The sequence below is a fragment of the Larimichthys crocea genome, unplaced genomic scaffold (genome assembly GCF_000972845.2).
Source record: "Larimichthys crocea isolate SSNF unplaced genomic scaffold, L_crocea_2.0 scaffold90, whole genome shotgun sequence".
Classification (NCBI taxonomy): Eukaryota; Metazoa; Chordata; class Actinopteri; family Sciaenidae; genus Larimichthys; species Larimichthys crocea.
The window spans coordinates 79987-100532 of NW_020861222.1; the positions used below are offsets into that span (position 1 = coordinate 79987).

General features: G+C 39.4%; 1 protein-coding gene across 1 annotated transcript in view; it reads right to left on the bottom strand.

Annotated features, from left to right (window-relative positions):
• Positions 1–1518: 1518 nt before the first annotated feature.
• apba1a (amyloid beta (A4) precursor protein-binding, family A, member 1a) overlaps positions 1519–20546 on the bottom strand; it is a 54827-nt gene continuing 35799 nt past the window's right edge. The window contains exons 2-13 of the mRNA XM_027277201.1: positions 18493–20098; positions 13795–13893; positions 13649–13688; positions 12572–12717; positions 9792–9824; positions 7992–8078; positions 5819–6004; positions 5450–5629; positions 4971–5183; positions 4600–4719; positions 4346–4486; positions 1519–3625 (exon numbers count right to left, since the gene is read on the bottom strand). Coding sequence (XP_027133002.1) covers positions 3554–3625; positions 4346–4486; positions 4600–4719; positions 4971–5183; positions 5450–5629; positions 5819–6004; positions 7992–8078; positions 9792–9824; positions 12572–12717; positions 13649–13688; positions 13795–13893; positions 18493–20073 — 2898 coding nt within the window. The 5' untranslated portion in view covers positions 20074–20098 and the 3' untranslated portion in view covers positions 1519–3553. The remainder of the gene's footprint in view (positions 3626–4345; positions 4487–4599; positions 4720–4970; positions 5184–5449; positions 5630–5818; positions 6005–7991; positions 8079–9791; positions 9825–12571; positions 12718–13648; positions 13689–13794; positions 13894–18492; positions 20099–20546) is intronic.

The window sequence follows — 20546 nt, forward strand, 5'->3', positions numbered from 1 at the left end:
TAAAAAAATGAAACAATGAAACGTCTTTGTTTTGTAGTTGATGTCTGGTATTTGATGTGTTTAGAGTCTATGGGAATAATCTGAAAATAAAAACAAAACACATCTTTACAAAATCTGATTTAGAATCCAAAATTTTGATTCCCATCTTACAAATAACTGGTTCACAATTCTATTTTTTTCCCCTCAGAAACTAATGTCACTTGAGTTACCATGAAACTTAAAGATGTATTCTCTATCTTACAAGTTTTGTCCTTATTCAACCAATCAGTTTACATGAAGAACACAGGCATAATTAGTACACAATACATGAAACATCAATTTTATAATATGGTAATAGGTTTTGGATCTGACCCCTGCTCCAATGACCTGTTAGGTGGCATAAAAGGCAATGTTAAATAACTTGTAATTAAAGGTCTTTTGAATTGACTCCTCAAGTGTGGCATCCAGCAGGGACAACTGGATCATATTTTATTTGTATATTTGTGTATGTATGTATGTACATTATGTACAGTATGTATGTATGTATGTATGTATGTATGTATGTATGTATGTATGTATGTATGTATGTATGTATGTATGTATGTATGTATGTATGTATGTATGTATGTATGTATGTATGTATGTATGTATGTATGTATGTATGTATGTATGTATGTATGTATGTATGTATGTATGTATGTATGTATGTATGTATGTATGTATGTATGTATGTATGTATGTATGTATGTATGTATGTATGTATGTATGTATGTATGTATGTATGTATGTATGTATGTATGTATGTATGTATGTATGTATGTATGTATGTATGTATCTATGTATGTATGTATGTATGTATGTATTTATGCCTTGACCTATCACTTGACAACCTCGTACATGGATATGATACAGAGAATGTCTTCCAGTTCTTCCAGTGAAAGTAAACCAGGTTAAACTGTGCTCACATGTGTAGTTGAAACATGTTTCATCTGTGCACATTAAAAATATTGAAAAACAAACAGTTCAACAACATTAACATGTTTTGTCCCTATCTTCAAATAAGATAGGCACAGAAATCCTCCCTAGATTGCTTCTGTTTTTAATTTCATGTAAGCTTGTGTCGTGTCATCTCAGGACTTTTGCCAGTGTTGTGCCAGCACTCTGTGTTTTAGCCTATACTCTCACTGTATGTCTGTTGACCATTTTCCACAACCTTGGTTTTTAGATTTTCCCTTTTGGAGGCAACCACTGATTTCGCAAACAGCTGACTTACAGATACCAGTTAATGGTGACAACACTAATGCTCACTGTGATGGATTATCAAGTTTCAAGTTTTTGTTGATGATGGCAACAATATCATATTGCACTTTGAAAGTGACCAGCAGTAATGCAAATAATGTGTATTTTGTAGTAAATGGGATAGAACATAGAGTAACTGCCATTGCTGTCATTTTATTTTATTATAATAATGATAAGTTTATAATAAAACTAATAGTGTAATTATAAGCACCATTCAAATTGGAAAAACAAGCTATGGTGTTGTTTTGTGTATAAAATACACTGAACACTAAAATAAGAAAGAAATCTGAGTAATACACCATGTTTTAGGTTCTTAAACAAAACAAAAGAAACAAAAAGCCAGAGTTTGACCCTGGGCTGTTTGCGTTGCAGGAACAGAAGTAAGGTGGCCTGGGGATATATGCAGTTAGTAACAGTAGAAAAAATACAGCTTTGTCAGAATACAGTGCATGCATTGTATTTCCACTGAGAGAAAACAAACGGATCCACACTATCTGCTGTGTTACAGCTATCATATTTATAACTCAATATATAATGTATCTAAATGTCCCTCGGTCCTGTCTCAACTGATAATGACTTAAGTATTATCATTTATTGTAGTCATAAGAACAGGGAAAAAAATCCAAAATAACAAAACAAAAAAAAAAGGTTATTAAATGATGCTACATCTAATGAATGTGTATGGAAGAGGTCTTTGGTGATCACTTTGAATGTCTCTATCATTTACCTAAATTATAATGTAAATTCCAAAGCACTAACAGAGCCATGACATACTCACCACTCTGCCGCTCTCTGTTTTCATTCACAGTTAAGCTTAGTTATTGTCAATTACACTTCACACCTCTGGAAACAATGTATATTTGGGGCATAATCTCTTCCCAAACTGTGAAACATCTACAGGCAATGCAAAGTTTCCCTGAAAGAAATGAGTAACTAATAGAAGCAACTGGAATGACTTCTTCATGATTAAGAACAATATTAAGAGTAGCAGAGTGGTGACTAGAACATGACTGCTGTTGTACTAATGGAAATAGTGCTATGGAAAATGTTTATCTATTAGAAAATGTACATCCCCCAGAACTGACAGTATTGTATGTACAGCCACAAATGGCATGTTGGAGTCCTAAGCTCACTCCACATTATTTACATTATCCACAAAACAGAAGGCAAATTCAAGCCTTGGTGTCCATTTGTGTGAAATACAGGAGGCAAAGTAATGTTTTACTTTCTCTTCCCAGTCTAAGTGTCCTAAAGGGACTGACATTCCATTCCTGCATGTGTGCAAACACCTTGACATTGGGGCATCATATCAGGCCATCAGGTTTGGTGTAACAGGATCTGTGAGTCAGCTTCATGTAAGAGGGTTATCAATTTGAAGGGAAACAATGTGGGTACTATATGCAAACAAACACATTTAACTTCCCTCCATGTTGCTGCTCCCTTGCAAATGAGCAAATAAACACTGAGTGAAATTGAATTTTCCCCTTAACAGGGGAGCTACTGCTGGTGCTCTATGTATAGAGAATTTAAAAAATCAAACACATGGAAACATAGCAACTACTGTAATAACAGACTACAGCAGAATTAGAAAGTTTTCCTGTTGGAAATGGAAGTGCAAAATGCGTGTTACACACTCAAGATTCACACACTCCCTGTGAGCAAAGCTCTGTATTTTGAGTGGACTGCAGTGGCAGGAGGGAGAGCTGAGAATAAAAGAAAGCCCAGTCTCATAAAATGTAGCTACAGCATGAATGCACATAAATAAAAAATGAAAAGAAAGATTTTCTCACATAAATGATAGTGGAGGACACTGCCAGTGAAATAGCAGCATGGCAGAAAGCACAGTCTGGGTGTGAAGGTCAGGGTGGGATGTTCAGTCTACAATCAAGTTTCAGTTCAAATCTCATCAAATGAAGGTTTTACTGTGTAAGAAGTTCTCATTGATCAATATGTTAAGTTCAAAACATGGAATAACATTTTAGGATTCTGGGGGACTACCAGACACTAAAAATGCATCAGGTGTAAACACCTTTTCATCAATTGTACCTTGAAGTACCAAACAAATCCTGTGGTGAATAACGATGGATAGTTTGAAATCTGTGTTATTGTTACTCGAAGACGAGGCTGAGCAACTCAACAATCTGGCTAACAACTCACTATGGTCCATCAGTGTGGATAGAAGGGTAGAGGATGAGCACTGTGCTGAGCAGAGGGGTTGGTTTGGGGAGTGACAGATGACAGAGACTTAAAGGGTGTGTGAGGTCAGGGCTTTGTCTTAAATGTAAACAGGCTGCTCCTGGGCAGTCAGCAGGCGGTACATGGCTGCAGGCATTGTCTTCATGTGGATCTAAGAGCCAAAAACAGAACAAAGTATTCAGTTCATGGAGTTATAATATTAAATAGCTTTAAAGATTAAGAACCAAAGGCTTTTGCTAACCCAGATATCCCACTAGACAATAGTAAAATACTGATACCGTGATACTGTAATACTGTAATACTGTAGTACAGTTCTCAGTAAAGTAGAACTGCCTGTTATTAAAGTTATTAAAACCTGACAAAAGGTTTACTGGAGAAAAAATAAGCTCAGCAGTCTCCTAACAGCTAGTCACTGTTATAAACAGTGTGTCAAACAAGAGGACATAGCACATTTGTTGCAGACTAATTTGTGAACATTTATACATCAAGATCTCTCCATCTCTATCTCCAGACCTTTAAGATCAGGATGTTGTTTTAAAGCTTGTGTATTGAGCTTCTTACACAAGTTGCACTGGCATGCACCTTTGGGTGTCATGTAGCTGCTATTGCTCTTTATAACCAAGCAAAAAGCACAGTTGGAAGTCCTTGCTGCAAAGCCAATCAGAAGACATTTGATGCCGTTTCTAAGCTGAACTGTGACACTCACTGCTAATAACCATATGGCCACAGAGTACAGAAAATAATTTTTTTCCTGTTAGTTCCTTCATGTACTAAGTGGCAAGAAGGCTTTGGTATAAACAGCAAAAGTGTTATGGTGTATGTTTCAGATCCAGATCCAGTGTTTGTTGTGGTGTCCAGTATGACGTCTCACCTCTCCCACGGCGTTGGACAGGATGTGGACAATTTTTTCATGGGGCGTCGCCACCACACTCTGGCTATTAATTTCGATAATGCGGTGACCCACTCTGACCCCGCCCCGTTCAGCGATGCCACCACGCATAAGGCTGCAGATCTGTTGAAGAGGCAGATCAATTCTTGTACATGACTAATCAAATTTAACTCAATTTAACAGAAATGCAGATATCATTTAAAAGAAAATCTGAGCAGAGCCACAAAGCTACCGACAATGCCATTCTGAACGCTGAAGCCCAGCTGGTAGCGGAGGTCCGGCCGTCTGATGAGTACAGTGGTCACTGGGGGACATCTGACAATGTTGAGCTTGATCCGAGACTGGTTCTTCAGACCCTACATGCAGAATGCATACGGTATCAGTGAATACACAAACATAGTGTATGATGTCAGTGGTAATTCCACTGTCGATCCCTCTCTGGCTAAAGACTTTAGAAGAAGCTAGAAGTTTTTAAAAAAAGGTTAGACTAAAAAGACACTGCCATACATGCTTTTTTCACAGGTCGTTTACCACAGACTGTACAAAAGTCTGCCATATATCTTTTAATTACAACAAGGTAGGTTGGTGGATAATGTCATACACATACCTTGATAATGCTCTGGCAGGTGGACAGTGGGAGTCCCACTAAACTGGTCCCATTAATGGACATAATCTGGTCTCCTATGTTCACTCTTCCAGACCTCTCAGCTGGCCCAGCATGCATCATATTGGCAATGATGACAGTGGGAAGAATGGAGCCCCACCCACTCTCCACAATGACCACACCAAGAATTTCCCCCTTCGCTTTTTCTATGAACACCTGAGGTCACAACAAGCAAGATGGAAGCAAACAGAAATAACATCAAATCATTTGAAAGTCAGAGTGAAATTGTTCAAATGTTTTTCTTACATGATGCATGTATGTAGTTTTAGTTGTACCATGACCTATGACCTATACAACATGTGTTAATAGCTAGAGGTGCCCACCATGTCTATGACTATGTTTAGCTAGTGAACATCTACTTAGTTATATTCCTAGACGTAGTCTTTGTTAATTCTGTTGCATGTCAATGATATTTTACTTACATCTTTGCAGTTTTCAGACTTGGAGAAGTGGATGAGGTCATCATTGTACATGTCCTGCGTGTTGAGCAGGTCACTGTACTCTTTCTGGCTCAGGTCCTCAGGGTTTATGCCATTGGCCCGTAAGAATTCCTGATAAGCCACACTGAAGGCCTGCCCAATAGACTGGGCAATCAACTGGGCCTAGAGGATATGATGGATAGGAGGAGAAATTTTGAAATAATTGTAATCATTATTTACATTAAAGTATTTAATATTTTTAATCAATTGCTGTGAATTTCACAGCTGATTAAAGTGTCAAAATTAACATTACAAAAATCTAATGGGGACCCATCTGACAAGCAAAGATATCATGACTGCTGTTAGACTCACATCCTCAGATTCAAACACATGGCATATCATCTTGTACTGGCGCTTGCTGTCTTGACCCGGGTCTGAGGCTTCCACATTCTCCTGAGAGTCGGGTCGAGGCATCCTGCGCCGGGCCATCAGAACCACGATGTTGCCAATGTCTGCAATGTAGGAGATGGTCCGCAAAGGGTGGTCCATCATGGTCTCCTGGTATTCAGAGAACCGTAACTTATCAGCTAAATGTGGGGTTTGAAAGCAAACTACGCAACCAATCATACCAAATGTAACTTTGCCACAGGACAAATCAATGCATTTTACTACACACTCATGTTTATGTATGGATGATACACACTTTCTACACTGGTGGGAGGTGTCTACGGGGTTCACCAAAGTATACTTAATAACTTAAAAGACTTTTTTAAGACCACAGTGATTGGAATCAAATACCTGATGCCTATGATATCAATAAAAAACAGTAGGGACAATATAGCATTGAAGTATTTATCAAGTGCACGAATGTATTGACATTTTTGTAAATCACAGTATAATAGCTGTATAATTAACTATTCATTAAATGTGACAGCAGCAGAAAATGGCTGGATAAATAAATGGATGGCTAACCAAGAAAAAAATATCTAATTAAAACTCGGGGCGGCTGTGGCTCACAGGCACAGCGGGTCGTCCACTAATCAGATGATCGGCGGTTCGATCCCCGGCTCCTTTGGTCTGCATGCCGAAGTGTCCTTGGGCAAGATACTGAACCCCAAGTTGCTCCCGAAGGCTGTGCCATCGGTGTATGAATGCTTAGATCCTTAAACTGATGAGCAGTTGGCACCTTGCACGGTAGCCAATGCCATCAGTGTATGAATGTGTGTGAATGAGATATGTAGTGTAGAGCGCTTTGAGTGGTCGGCAGACTAGAAAGGCGCTATATAAGTATAGTCCATTTACCATTTAACTCCTGCAAGGAACTTTAATTTCCTGTTGATTCCGTTGGAACAAACGTGGTTCCAGCACCTTGTTTCACATGTAACCTTTTATCCGCATCAGGGTCACAGTGGGGCTGGAGCCTATCCCAGCTGACTTTGGGTGAGAGGTGGGGTACACCCTGGAAAAGTCGGCAGCTTATCGCAGGGCACAAGTAGTATTGACCAATCACATCTTATTGCAACAGTCCACGTGGAGTTTAATACGCAGACCGCATGGGCCAAAATGCAACCCTGAAACCCATTAGCTATCATCTAATGACAATTTAGCTTTTTAGTATAGATCTGCATAGATCTGAATTCATATCCAAATAATAGAGATGAACAAAAATCATCATCATGGTTCTGTACTAGGACCACTTCTATTCAGTTTATATATGCTTCCTTTAGGAAACATTATTAGGAATCACTCCATTAAGTTTCATTGTTATGCCGATGACACCCAGTTAGCTAAACTTCAAGCATGCCTTAAGGATATAAAAAGTTGGATGACCTACAATTTTCTGATGTTAAATTCAAAAACTAAAGACAAAACTAAAGTTCTTGTAATTGGACCTAAACACCTGTGCATGCAGAAAACTAGTCCACGCATTTGTTACTTCTAGGCTGGACTATTGTAACTCTTTGTTATCAGGCTGCTCCAATAAGTTTCTTAGGACTTTGCAGTTAATTCAGAATGCTGCTGCACGTGTTCTGACAGGAACCAAGATCAGAGATCACATCTCTCCCATTTTGGCTTCCTTGCACTGGCTACCTATTAAATCTAGAATAGAATTTAAATCAGATAGCTACTATTAGCCCATGTTAGCCCCAAAGGTTATGCATACCACTAATATAACAGGAGTGGTTGTGGCTCAGGAGGTAGGGTGGGTCATCCATTAATCAGATGATGGGTGGGTCCATCCCTGGCTCCTCCCGTCTGAAAGTTTCTTTACTTATGGATGATCTTTTTATGAAGACCTTCTTATCTCTGCTATTTCACATATTTCACAGTATATGCATGGATTTTAGACTAAAGCTGATGATGTGCCATTTTGAAATTTCAGTAGTTTTAGTTGTGTGTCTTGTATAATCTCCTGACTTTTAAGCTGATTAAATGGTTAGCATCAGAGGTCTTGTAATATTTAAATTGCTGGTGATACAAGGGTCCTTATTCAGTGAGGTGACAATAAAAAGGCAGTTGTGCATGTGTCAATCTGAGTGAGTACCTGGGAGTCAGCATTGAGAACTTTGATTCTCTGGGTGGAGATGAAGAGATCCACCTCTGTCATGGGCTGGGGCTCCCCCTCAGATGCCTAAACACATATACACAACCATTTTTACAAAGTAATATTAGACACACATTCATAAGACATACATTCAGGCCAAAACTTTACTCTTATTATAAACAGAGGTCACTATAGAAGATAAAACAGCTGCTAAATGAATTATACTTTCTCATCCATAAACCCCAAAGTAAGTCTCTAACAACTCCTAACAAATGCTAAAGAATGCCATAGTTTTTTCTGACTGGGTTCTACCCACCTGATTTCAGTACACAATGAAAATCTAGTAGCTTGAACTGCAGTTAACAAAACTGCTTTTGTCATTGTAGAAGTAATAAGACATTAGTCATTTTGTGTGCAGAACAAAGTTTTCAATCCGTCAAAAAATTGTTAAAAAAAAAATGCTATGGTATGCTATATAAGACAGTATTACGGCATACTTCTATATACTTCTTGTTGTCAGAGTCACGTGACAAGTTCAGTTTCATCTCTGTATGTCAAATACAGAGATCCAGAACGTGTTTAGCCTAGCTTTGTACAAACACTGGGAGCATGGCCCCTCACAGTGGTATATTATACTGTATATTATGCCTTTCGCCGTTGTATAGGCCACAGAGTTCAAAGCGTGTGAAAAAAGTAGCGGCTCATAGTCCGAAAATTACGGTAGTTCTTAGGCTCAGGGTTCATGTTCATGTAAGCATTTCTTGTGGGGATGACAAAATCATCATCATTCATTTAATCATTCATTTTAATATTGTAGCAGGTTAAGGTGGAATTCATTTTAACAATTAATATAGTGTTGGGTTGTTTAGTCACCAAAAACCAGCGCCGGTCCTGGCCACATATGCGCTCTTTCTTCTTTTTTTTTCTTGGCCTTTTTATAGACAGTTAAAGAGTGACAGGAATGCAGGGAGAGAGAGATGGGGAATGACATGCAGCAAAGGGCCGCAGGTCGGATTCGAACCCTGGGCCTCTACGGCAAGGACTGAGCCTTTGTACATGGGGTGGCTGCTCTACCAGCTGAGCTAATGAACACCCCCAGTCAGGAATCTTTCGACATATTTTAGATGAATTGACATGAAATTTGAAATTGCAATTTGATACATGGTTCCCAGGAGATCTAATGAATGTCTAACCTTTCACTTAGCATCACCATCACTAAGCACCATCATCAGGTCTAGCTTTTTAGTTGACTCTGACTCTTTGGGTTATGTTGATCTTATGTTGAAAGTAGCATTTAGTTTAAAGTACTGCAATGCCCATTTACACAGAGCAAGGCTATAGACTCTGTGGCTCAGACCTCTGTCTGTACGACACTGTATTTATCATTAGAACTCATGGTAGTTGACAAAAGGATGTGGGTTATTGTACAGTTACACATAGTATCAGTAGCAGAGAAGGAAAGCACACTGACAAACCCAGTAAGACCTCACAGTGTCAGAAAGATTACAGTCATTTCCTGCATCCAGCAAGCTCTTATCCAGTATAACAAAATATACATTGTTCCAAATAGTGGATGACACAAAATGTCTCATATAGAAGGAAAAAATGGAGAGGGGACTGGAGACCTGAGAAAGGGACCTAAACAATGAACATCACCTCCAACCATACAAAGGTGGTTGCTGGATTCAGGAAAACAACAATTCATCAGAATAACACAAAGGATGGGACAGTTACATAAACAGACAAAAGAAGTTGTGCTGTGTCAGTGTGGAAGAGGAGACGGATATGTATATACTGCACCTTTTTCTTGTTCTGGGCCAATTTCTGGGCCGTCTGCCAGGCATGGAACAAAGCAGACAGGAGAGTCATGGGTTAGAGCAGTGCATAGGAGAAACTAACTGGATCACAGGGAGGGAAGAAGGGTGGGGCAGTCTATGTCAAATATAATAACCTTCATCTGTAGTGCAACTGTATTGTGCAGTGTTTGTCATTTTGTTCACATTATGTTAATGTTTGTACGATTGTTATGCATTTGTTTGTCATGAACATCATAAGAAAAACATCATAAACATCAGAGCCTGGGCTGAACATGAGGTGTGCCCTGTAGTCATGGTCATGGTGTAACGCTGTAACTTAAATCAAATCCTGAAACTGGACCTGTGTTTATTAAGCATCATCACAGACATACTTAGAAAGCACAATAATAAAGAACTGAGGTCTAAAACTAGTCCTATCTCAGAGCAGAACAGAGCAGAGCAGAGTTACTGATAAAGATTTCTCTGACTTTCAGCAGGAGGACTACTACTGAGAGTCAGCAAAACACCCGCTGAGAAACAAACTCTGGTCATTGGTAGCTTAATTTTGCAAAACGTGAAGTTAGTGACACCAGCAACCATAGTCAAATTCATCCCTGGGGCCAGAGCAGGCGACACTGACTCAAATATACAACTGCTCATTCAGGATAAATGTAGATACATTAATACTGTTATTCACATTGGCAGTCATAATGACACGTTGTTATGCTAACCAGAGGTCACTAAAATGAACGTTGAGTTGGTGTGTTCGCATGCCAAAACAATGCCAAATAGGACTCCGTAGTATTCTCTGGACCCCCTACCAGTGATGACATGTTTAGCCATGTCATCATTCAAATGCTGATTAGGTTTGTTAACTGAGATCTGTGATTATTTGTCAAAACCACACCCGACCAGTGCATGGCTCTTTTGTTGGGGCTCATCTTTTAACTGTAAAATTAAAGTGTTATGTGGTTCTTCTCCTGCTGAAAGTCCATGAAGGAAGGAGTGGTCCTCCTGTGGTGCAGAGGGAGTTTTTGGATATGTTTCCATGGAAGGTAATAGAAAAACAAAGTGCATTTGCATTGATCTTCCTCTACCAGCAGGTGTCTCTGTTGTTTTGGCTCCATAACAGACTGAGACATTGACTGCCAGTCATTTTGGTACAGAACCACATAGATCAGCTCTTTATCCTGTCAGTGTGAAAAGCTGGCAACTGCTTAGTTTGGACTGTATATCTATTTTGAATTTAATTTAAGTTTAATTGGTTGATGAATCTTGTCACCAGTGGAGTACTTATTAATCATCAGAATAGGTCTATAGTCTGCGTCCTGCGATCTGAGTGTAAGTGAGGGAATGCAGGGAATAGAAAGGTTTAGTCAGGTAATCCATTAAGACATTAATAGGTAATAAGCAGCAGTTTGTAGTTCAACCTGAATGAAATAGGGAGTCTCTTTTTTTGTTACAAATGGACAAGCAATGTCATGGAGACAGAAGAATTTTCAGTGTATTTAGCAAAGGTAATGCCATCATGACTGAAGGGTGCAATTGACGCAATTAGTAGAAATGTTCTTGGCCCTGCATCAGGATTTTTATTTTGTCTTTGTTTAGGACAGGGGTCTTCAACCAGAGGTCCGTGACCCCCAGGGGATCCACAGAGGTACTGCAGGGGGTCTATTTTTTACCAGTAAGATTTGTGAGAATTAAAAAATATAACAAAAATGATATATGATACTAACATAATGTGACCAGCTATGGGAAAAGAAAAAAAGATGAGGAAAGGTGTTGGCTGAAACACCAGTTCTTTGCTGCGAAATTAACATGAATGAATAACATTACAAACATTACTATTATGATAATATGTGAAGCAGAATGGATACATCTGTCACAGTTAATAAGGTGAAATAAAAGGTGAATAAAGTAAATCTAAAAGTTATTTTAGACCAGGCTTAAAATATGAGACATTTTAAAAATATATTAAAATATATTACTGTAATCAATTTAAATAGCTTACTGTATATATCAGTTGACATAGTTTATAATGTATATTAGTCAAATAATTTTATATATGCTTGAAAGGACTCTCTGAACTACAGACTACAAACACTGTACAGTGGTGTATCCTTGGCTGAATACAGACAGTAGCACCTGATAACAGACAAGTTTAATTTGTTCTGTTAACAAGTCACTTACAGAATTAACAAAAAATTCTGACAGCTGATATGATCTGCCATCTGCAATGTTTGTCCTCCTGGAGAGAGTCAGTGACAGCTAGAAATGAGAAGCTTCTGCCTAAATGCTTTTCACTAGGCTCTGTGAAAAGCCTTTTGTGGATGAATTCATTTGTGCTCCTGATTGAATATCTTGGCATGAGACACCTGCTTTCAAGCTCTGTCTGTCCGTGTCTCTCCCACAAAAAAGCCACATAGCCATCCTTTAATGAAAACTATACAGGAGCTCTGTATGTTTACTGCTGCCTCCACACATAGGACATCTGAGCACCAGGCTTTTTTCTCACATTCGAGCTCTGACATAATGCACAAACACACCTACATTAGTGAATCCATGCACTTTGCCAACCCAGCCGTCAGAACAGAGTCAGTCATTGCTATGTATAATATTTTCATATACACTAATTTGCACTCTCTTATGCGGTGATATGTAGAGGCCAGCTGTCACTAGCAGGCTGTGATGGACAAAACACAGTAGACTAAAGAAAAGAAGGGGGGGAGTGGTAAGTAAAGGACTTACTATGTGTACTGTACAACAGTGTGACAGAGTGTGTACCTTGATGCGGCTGACGGCCTCCTGTGCTTGCATCATGCGGATGTTTTTGGATGGTGTCTTATCTGACAGCAGCTGGGTGGAGCCCAGGTAGTTCGCTGCGAAAATTATCCCATCAATCAGGTCCTCGGGGTCACATGGGCCTGGGACTGGTGGGAGTCAGTGGTTCAGTTTCACTATATAATACAATTTTTACTTCACATTTATTACTGATATACTTGTGCCATGATAATTATGCCATGAAGTAAACTTTTTAATATTATATATATAATAGTATATATTATTATATATATATATATATATATATATATATATATATATATATATATGTTGTGTGTGTGTGTGTGTGTGTGTGTGTGTGGTATACTATATAATATATATAATAAATATAATATATATATATATATATATATATATATATTAATAATATATATATATATATACACACACACACACACACACACACACACACACACACACACACACACACATAATATAATCCCTCTTGTCAAAGTGTCTTGCCAATTTTTACATTATGTTCCAAAAGGGAGGCTAGCATCCAGGCATTGAAAAATGCAGCAAAAAAAAAAAAAACTTATCCAGATTACTACTGAAAAATACTTTCCTTTACTCCAGTATCTATGTACACATTTACAGATTTGTCTAAGCATTTCTAAACGTTTTACCCATCTTTTGCTTTTTATTTCCTTCTAGAAATTCCTTAAATTTCCATTAGGAATTTTGACATATTTTAGCAATTGCCTGCCATATTTTTATCAGATATCAGATTTTGCAGTTATTTCTCAGTCAATATAGCACACAATGAGGAATTGATTACATTGATTGAACACTGATTGGATATCCACATAAAATGTTGCAAATGTTCCCTTTAATATCATCCATGAGCTGCTGACCTTGTTGATGAACAGCCCTATCTGCTGGCTAAATTAGACTAATTCAATTACCATTATTTTCAGAATACAAGATTGGACCTTATTATCTCCCTCCACACCTCTCCTTCAACTACTCCAGACCCCCGTGGGATCTTAAAACCTCTGCACTAGAAAATGAAGCACTCACCTTCTACATATGTGGGGAAGGATGCAAGACTTTTCCTGGACTATTAATAGAAAAGAGAGAAGAATGAGTTTTTCAAACATGACTTCAAATGTCAAAAGAGAGACAGTGCAGTGAATATTTAATGAAGAGTAAAGTGTTGAACATACCTCCTTACTAGAGGGAGAAGATTCAAAGCTGTCATCTTGCAACAGATGTCTACTGGATGACTCTGCTCCAGGAGGAGATGGTGAGCCTGAACCAGGAGACTGCAGGGAGAGAATAAAGAGGGTAGAAGCAGAATACAAATTACTCGTAAATTTCTGTGGGTCAGACATTTCTGTAACTTTTCAACAAACTTAACAAACATGATCTACAACACTATGTTTGTGTTTGTGCAGACTACAGAAATCACTGAGTCATCTATTATGATGATCGTCTTCAACATCTGGAGACACTGCAATGCTTTGTACTATCAAAACTAGAGCAGGCAGCACTAGTGTGTTTTGTGAACACAGACGTCAACAAGTGATACAGAGAACATATGAACCATGCAGGAGTGTGTATAAGCTAATGACTGATGATCAAACAGCAATGATCAAGTTAAATACAAGTCAGATACATGCTGCGTCTGCTATGGAAGCCTCATTGTGGTCTAACAGGCCATTCGATATTTTTAACAACCCCCCCCCCCACTGAAGGTGATCTACCCTACATGCCCCACCAGCTTGAGTGATAGACTATCTTACTGACTTTAACCACATGCATTGTGTTTGAGATACAGCTACTGCATTATGTGTGGTGTCAGGTTTCTTCATCTGTGGCTTTTGCTCTATGTTCTCTAAATGAGTTAGCATTGTGTTTCTTTTCACGTGAACTCACTGACATTTTGGGGTAAAGTAAACAACACTTTACTTTTTTTCAAGAAAAGTGTCAACGGTGTAGAAGCTAGTGAGTGAGTGAGTCATTTTTTATAACCATAACATAAAGAGATTAATAAAGATTACTGACATACGAAAAGTGATTTAGTGAGGTTTTTACATGTATCCCACCACTCTCATTGCTATGTTATGCCCACAATTTCAACATCACAACTCTATCTTGAGATAACAAATGATGATCCGCTCATGAGATAAGATGAGTTAAGGTGAGATGAGATGACATGAGATGAGATGAGATGAGATGAGGCGAGGCGAGGCGAGGTGATGTGAGATGAGGTGAGTTAAGATAAGATAAGATACGATAAGATAAGATAAGATGAGACAACGGTAACATCCCAACCAGGCTGCTCAAGGATGTTTTACCTCTAGTTAGTCATTCTTTATTGGATACGATTATTCTGTCTTTATTATCAGGATATGTACCACAGTCCTTTAAGGTAGCTGTAATTAAACCTCTTCTTAAAAAGCCCACTCTAGACCCAGAGGTCTTAGCCAACTACAGACCGATATCAAACCTTCCCTTTCTGTCTAAGATACTTAAGAAAGCTGTAGCTAATCAGCTGTGTGACTAGCTGTGTGATTAGTCAAAGTTACAAATGACCTCCTAATGGCATCAGACAAAGGACTCATCTCTGTACTTGTCCTGTTAGATCTTAGTGCTGCATTTGACACCATTGACCATCAAATTCTTTTACAGAGACTGGAACATCAAATTGGCATCAAAGGAACTGCCCTAAGCTGGTTTAAGTCGTATTTCTTAGATCAATCTCAGTTTGTTCACGTCAACGATGAATCCTCCATGCATACCAAAGTTTGTCATGGAGTCCCACAAGGTTCTGTACTTGGACCACTTCTATTTAGTTTACATATGCTTCCTCTAGGGAACATTATTAGGAATCACTCCATTAATTTTCACTGTTATGCCGATGAATTTTATTTATCGATCAAGCCTGATGAAACCAATTAGTAAATAACTAACTAACTAAACTTAAGGATATAAAAAGTTGGATGACCTACAATTTTCTGATGTTGAATTCAGACAAAACTGAAGTTCTTGTAATTGGACCCAAACACCTCAGAAATTCTCTTTCTAGAGACTTAGTTACTTTAGACAGGGATCACCCTGGCCTCCAGCTCTACCATAAAAAATCTTCCACTTATGTAACATCGCTAAAATCAAAATCGTGTCTCAAGCGGATGCAGAAAAACTAGTCCATGCATTTGTTACTTCAAGGCTGGACTATTGTAACTCTTTGTTATCAGGCTGCTCTAATAAGTCTCAGAATGCTGCTGCACGTGTTCTGACAGGAACCAAGATCAAAGATCACATCTCTCCCATTTTGGCTTCCTTGCATGAGATAAGATGAGATAAGATAAGGTGAGATAAGACATCCTTGAAAGATAAAAATGGAGTTAAACCCAAATAAATTGTTCAATAATTATTGGAATCTTGGAAATAAGTAGTTGGAAGTAATAAAGTCATGACACATTTCTCTTTCACACATGAGATGATAATGATGACTTGTATTATTTCCATTTTCTACATCCTTTTTGGAGTGACAGTACATTTTACTTTGCTCAATTTCTTCTGTCACAATTTACTTTTTAGATTAAAATGATAAAACACAGATTATAAAAACAACCCAGCAGTGTAAAAAGTAGTTACGATAGATCCAGCTCCAGTGAAAGGCACCACTCTGCATTGTAAAAACATTTACTTACAATACTGTATGCTTTTATACTTTAATTTCAGAAAGATATTGAATGCTGGACAGAGTAGTTTTACAGTGTGGTGTTATTTTAGTAAAAGATCTAAATACTTCCTTCACCACTATCATTGTCATAGAACGATAAGCTTCTGATGTTGTGGTTTTATTATAAAGTAATTTTTTCTCAGCAGAAAAAGACTTTTCAAAAGACATTGATGACAAATACATTAAGCAGACATAACGTTATGGTCATGAGCACAATATCTTATATTGAGATATTGACATAAATTAAAAAAATACCCCCAAAAACATCTGCGAAGAATCTGATAATTAGGTTTCAGTTTACAAAAGTTGGGAATAAAACATTAAAAACATGAAACATGTCTTAAGCCACATGTCATAACACTCCCGAAACTGATTCCACCACTGCTACAGACAGAAACCATCTTTAATTCAATACATCAATAAAAAAGCTGTCCACACCTCATCTCCAGCATGTTGCTCAGTCTGCTGCTTCTGCTTGGCTTGTTCCTCTTCAAGCTTTTCTACTTGATACATCCAAAAGTTTTCCATGGCTCTCAGTTAATGCACCAACACAAATGAACCTTAACAAGCAGCACCAACTCAGCTAGCATTGATAGTGGCAGTGTGTGGTGTAATACATCACCAGTGTCAACAGACTGGGAGTCAGCTGCTCAGGTGACACGCAGGATTATGTATCAGGATTCCTCATGTCAGCCTGGATTTGCTCTGTTGACTGTGTGACATCATGTCATCTTCATTCATCAAACAAATCCACACTGTATGTCAAAGACACATTTATCTAAATATGAAGTCTGATACAGAAGTGTTATTAAAACCACTCAGGTGCAGGCGTGATCTGGTCACAGCGATATAAAGAGGACAACAGACATGGTCATTCTGTTACTGGAGCCTCACTGAATTATTTAACTTATCTTTCCCTATACCTTTCTCCCTCTCTCACCCTCACTTAATAAATCATGGAGGAGGGAGGGAGGGGTGACAACATGAGGGGGAGAAGGAGAGAAATACCACATGATGTCAGGATTTCTATTCAGGCTGAAAACAATGTTAGCATTAATCGCCATGAGCGATACAGCTGTATAGGAAAGTCACATAATGTAAGGGGTAGAATGCTATCAAAAGACAGGGCAGTTCCACATAGTGTTTTACAAGCTTTGGTCAGCTTTAAATCCTCACTGCTGCCTTTTCCAGCTACTGGAGACAGGCTGGGGACACAACACACACAATGAATCTGCTTTGCTTAATCTAAACACAGACAAAAATGTAAGAAAATACACTATGAATATTATGCATATATACTATGAATGATACTATAGCTTTAATACGAGATAGTTTGGCATAGGTTTTCCTCAATCTTTTGCTGACATATATTAGGCTAGCTGGTAAGCTCTAGTCAGAGTTAAACTGTCAGGTGAGTAGCACTTACAGGAGTATTGTCAGGACAAACATAGTTTGAGCAGAACATCGGGGCAACTCAAATTACACCATGGCTAGGTAATGCAGGCTAATATGAATTAATGAAAAGGAACTAGACTGCCAGTCTTTGTCTAGCCTCTCATTGGAACAATGCTTCATTCCATTTTAGTTTATTCAGATGGAACTCAACTCCTTTAAATTTTAAATGTTCACAGGTTAAAGTTTTATGAAGAAGTGTTTAATATTATATTATGCTGTTTTATTGTACTGTATACCTCAAAAAATTAATGCACTATAATGGATATTGACTGAATTCATTAACTTTATAATATTGTTTGAATTTTGTATTTTTTAGGAAAATGACAGATTGATTGCAGATTCAAACTGTGGTGTAAATAAATAAAACATAACTAATTTGAAGTGTTGATCCACAGACTGTATTTTTGTCCACTCCAAATGGTTATTAAGTATTTAACTTTTAGATTAGCGTTGTTTTTTGGTTGGTAAATGGTGCTAATTTTTTGCTCTGTTGCTGTAAACCATCCAGTTCATCCCAAAGGTGTTGTATGGGGATGGGATCGGGAATGATGACTGCGTCTGTGTGGGGATACAGTATTTTCTCTGGTCTTTCTGACCTTTGTTGGCTTTAAATGGTAAATGTGTACATCGAAACATTAAGCAAACAACAGCTGACCAACAGAACAGTCATGTTATCCAATTCAAGATGATCAATAACAGTCACAGGTGCTGTACTTACATCACCCCCCAGTGTTGGCTGTAGGTCACACTCTGCAGTGGGGCTCAGGTCCTGCCTCATTACCCATATGGGCTCCTTGGGCTCGTCAGGTGTGTAAGGAGATCTCACTGTTCTGTTTTTCACCTCCTCTATGGCCTCCTTAATGTCCTTGATGGCCAAGGATATGGCATCCCTCTTCTCCTGACTGTTCCTCACTCCTATAGGCTCCTCTGAAGGACTTGCTGCCTGTTTTCTGGCTGGCTTCCCTCGGTTAGCAGCTTTGTGGTTTTTGTCAGAGTCGGTTTGGAGCTCAAGTTGGGATTTTTCTTCTCCCTGTGATAGCTCATTTTCTTCATCTATAGTTTCTTTAGTTGCACAATGAAGATTCTGAGAGCTTAGGCTTTCTTTGACCTCAGCCACAATGCTGTCAATGTCCTCCTCTTGGTCACAGCTATCGGCACGTGGATATGGTGCAAACTCAGCCTCCTTCTCTGGGCTGTCAGACTCACCATCTGAGCGTTCATCGTAGTGACGTAGACGGGAACCCACCGCCTCCTGCTGTTGGTAGTCTTCACCTCCCACCTGACCCTCCGGCAGCTGAAAACCGGCCTTCCTCTGTTGGAGAGACTCTGTTTCCTCAGTTCCATCTGCCATAGATGATACTGATGTCGGAGCATCACAGATTTCTTCATAAACATGCTCAGAGAGTGAATAATTGTCATATGGCTCTGAGTAAGCTTCATCCACAAGTCCAGTGTTTAAACTCTCCAAGCTCTGGCCAGTCGAGACATCAGCCCTTCCCCCACAGTTTCTAAGGGGCTGGGTGTAGACATAGTTGGAATAGCCAGCGTTCAGCATCTCCTCTGCTTCAGCCTGTCTCTGGGGGTTCTGGATATCAGGCAGGGGGTCACGTGGTAGGGGCGGGGGCTGAGGAGGATAGTTAGGATGTGGATGAAGATGTTGCTGTTCAGCTTCTGCACTCTCAGTGTACCCTTCTGCCTCTGGACGTAGCTGGATCCCATAGTTCCCTGCCTCATCCTCTGCCTCAGGCTGCCCCTCGGGCTCCAGTGACATCATCACCAGGCCATCATCACCCTCAGCCCGGTCAGTATGGGTGTGGAAACCGCTCTCAGTGCTGGCAGAGCGGGCCAGTGCTGAATCGTCCCTCTCTCTTTCATCTTCTGGGGTCATCTCTGCATGGTGCTCCTTCTCCTGTTGTTGTGCTAAATGTTGCATTCTCTCTGCCTCTCTCTGCTGCTTCTGTCTGTGCCTCTGCTGCTGGGCTCTGATCCTGGCCTCACTGTCCCCTTGTCTGCGATAACGTGACACTGCAGGTCGGGGAATTGGTTGGGGCAGCTGGGGCTGTGGAGACTGAGCTCCATGTTGCAGCTCCATTGCTTGCTCATCCTGTGGCCTGTGCTGCTGTGGTGCCCTGGCTCTACTGCCTGCATATCCTGCAGCCGGGGTTTCATAGCGTCTATAGCGCTTTTCTTGGTTGCTGTGGTTACGGGACCGGCTGTTGTGGTTGTTGTGGCGATGGCGAGTTGGGGTATCAGTCTCCTCCATCACTTCCTGGGCAAGCTCCGTCTCCTGGCGGTTCATGGCTGTCTGGTTCTGGTAGGTTCAACTGTAAAGACAGTGGGTTTAGGAGTCATTCAAAAGCCGGTGCATGTATGAAGTCAGTGCAAGAGCTGCTGGGAAGAGACTGAAAGTGACAGAAAGAGAGAAAATGTCAGTAAGGGGAAAATATGAGATATGGAATATGTATTGTTAAGTCTCTGTTCAATGTCTGATATTGCAACTGGACCTTTTTTTTTTTAAATAGGTGGTCCTGGAAATTCAGTTATCACTCAAGTTCTGATGCTTGACTTCAGGAAGTAAGGATCATTATGAAACCAACTGGCCAAAGCCAATGATGGTGCATTCCTACACCTCAATAACTACATCACCTCCTCTATCGCAATCTGATAAGCTGCTGTCATTTCCAGGGACAAGGGCAGACCGCAGCCTTAGAAGGTGATTGGCTGCAATCTTCCATCTCTTCAGGACCTGGACTGCTCCACAAACCTGAGGCA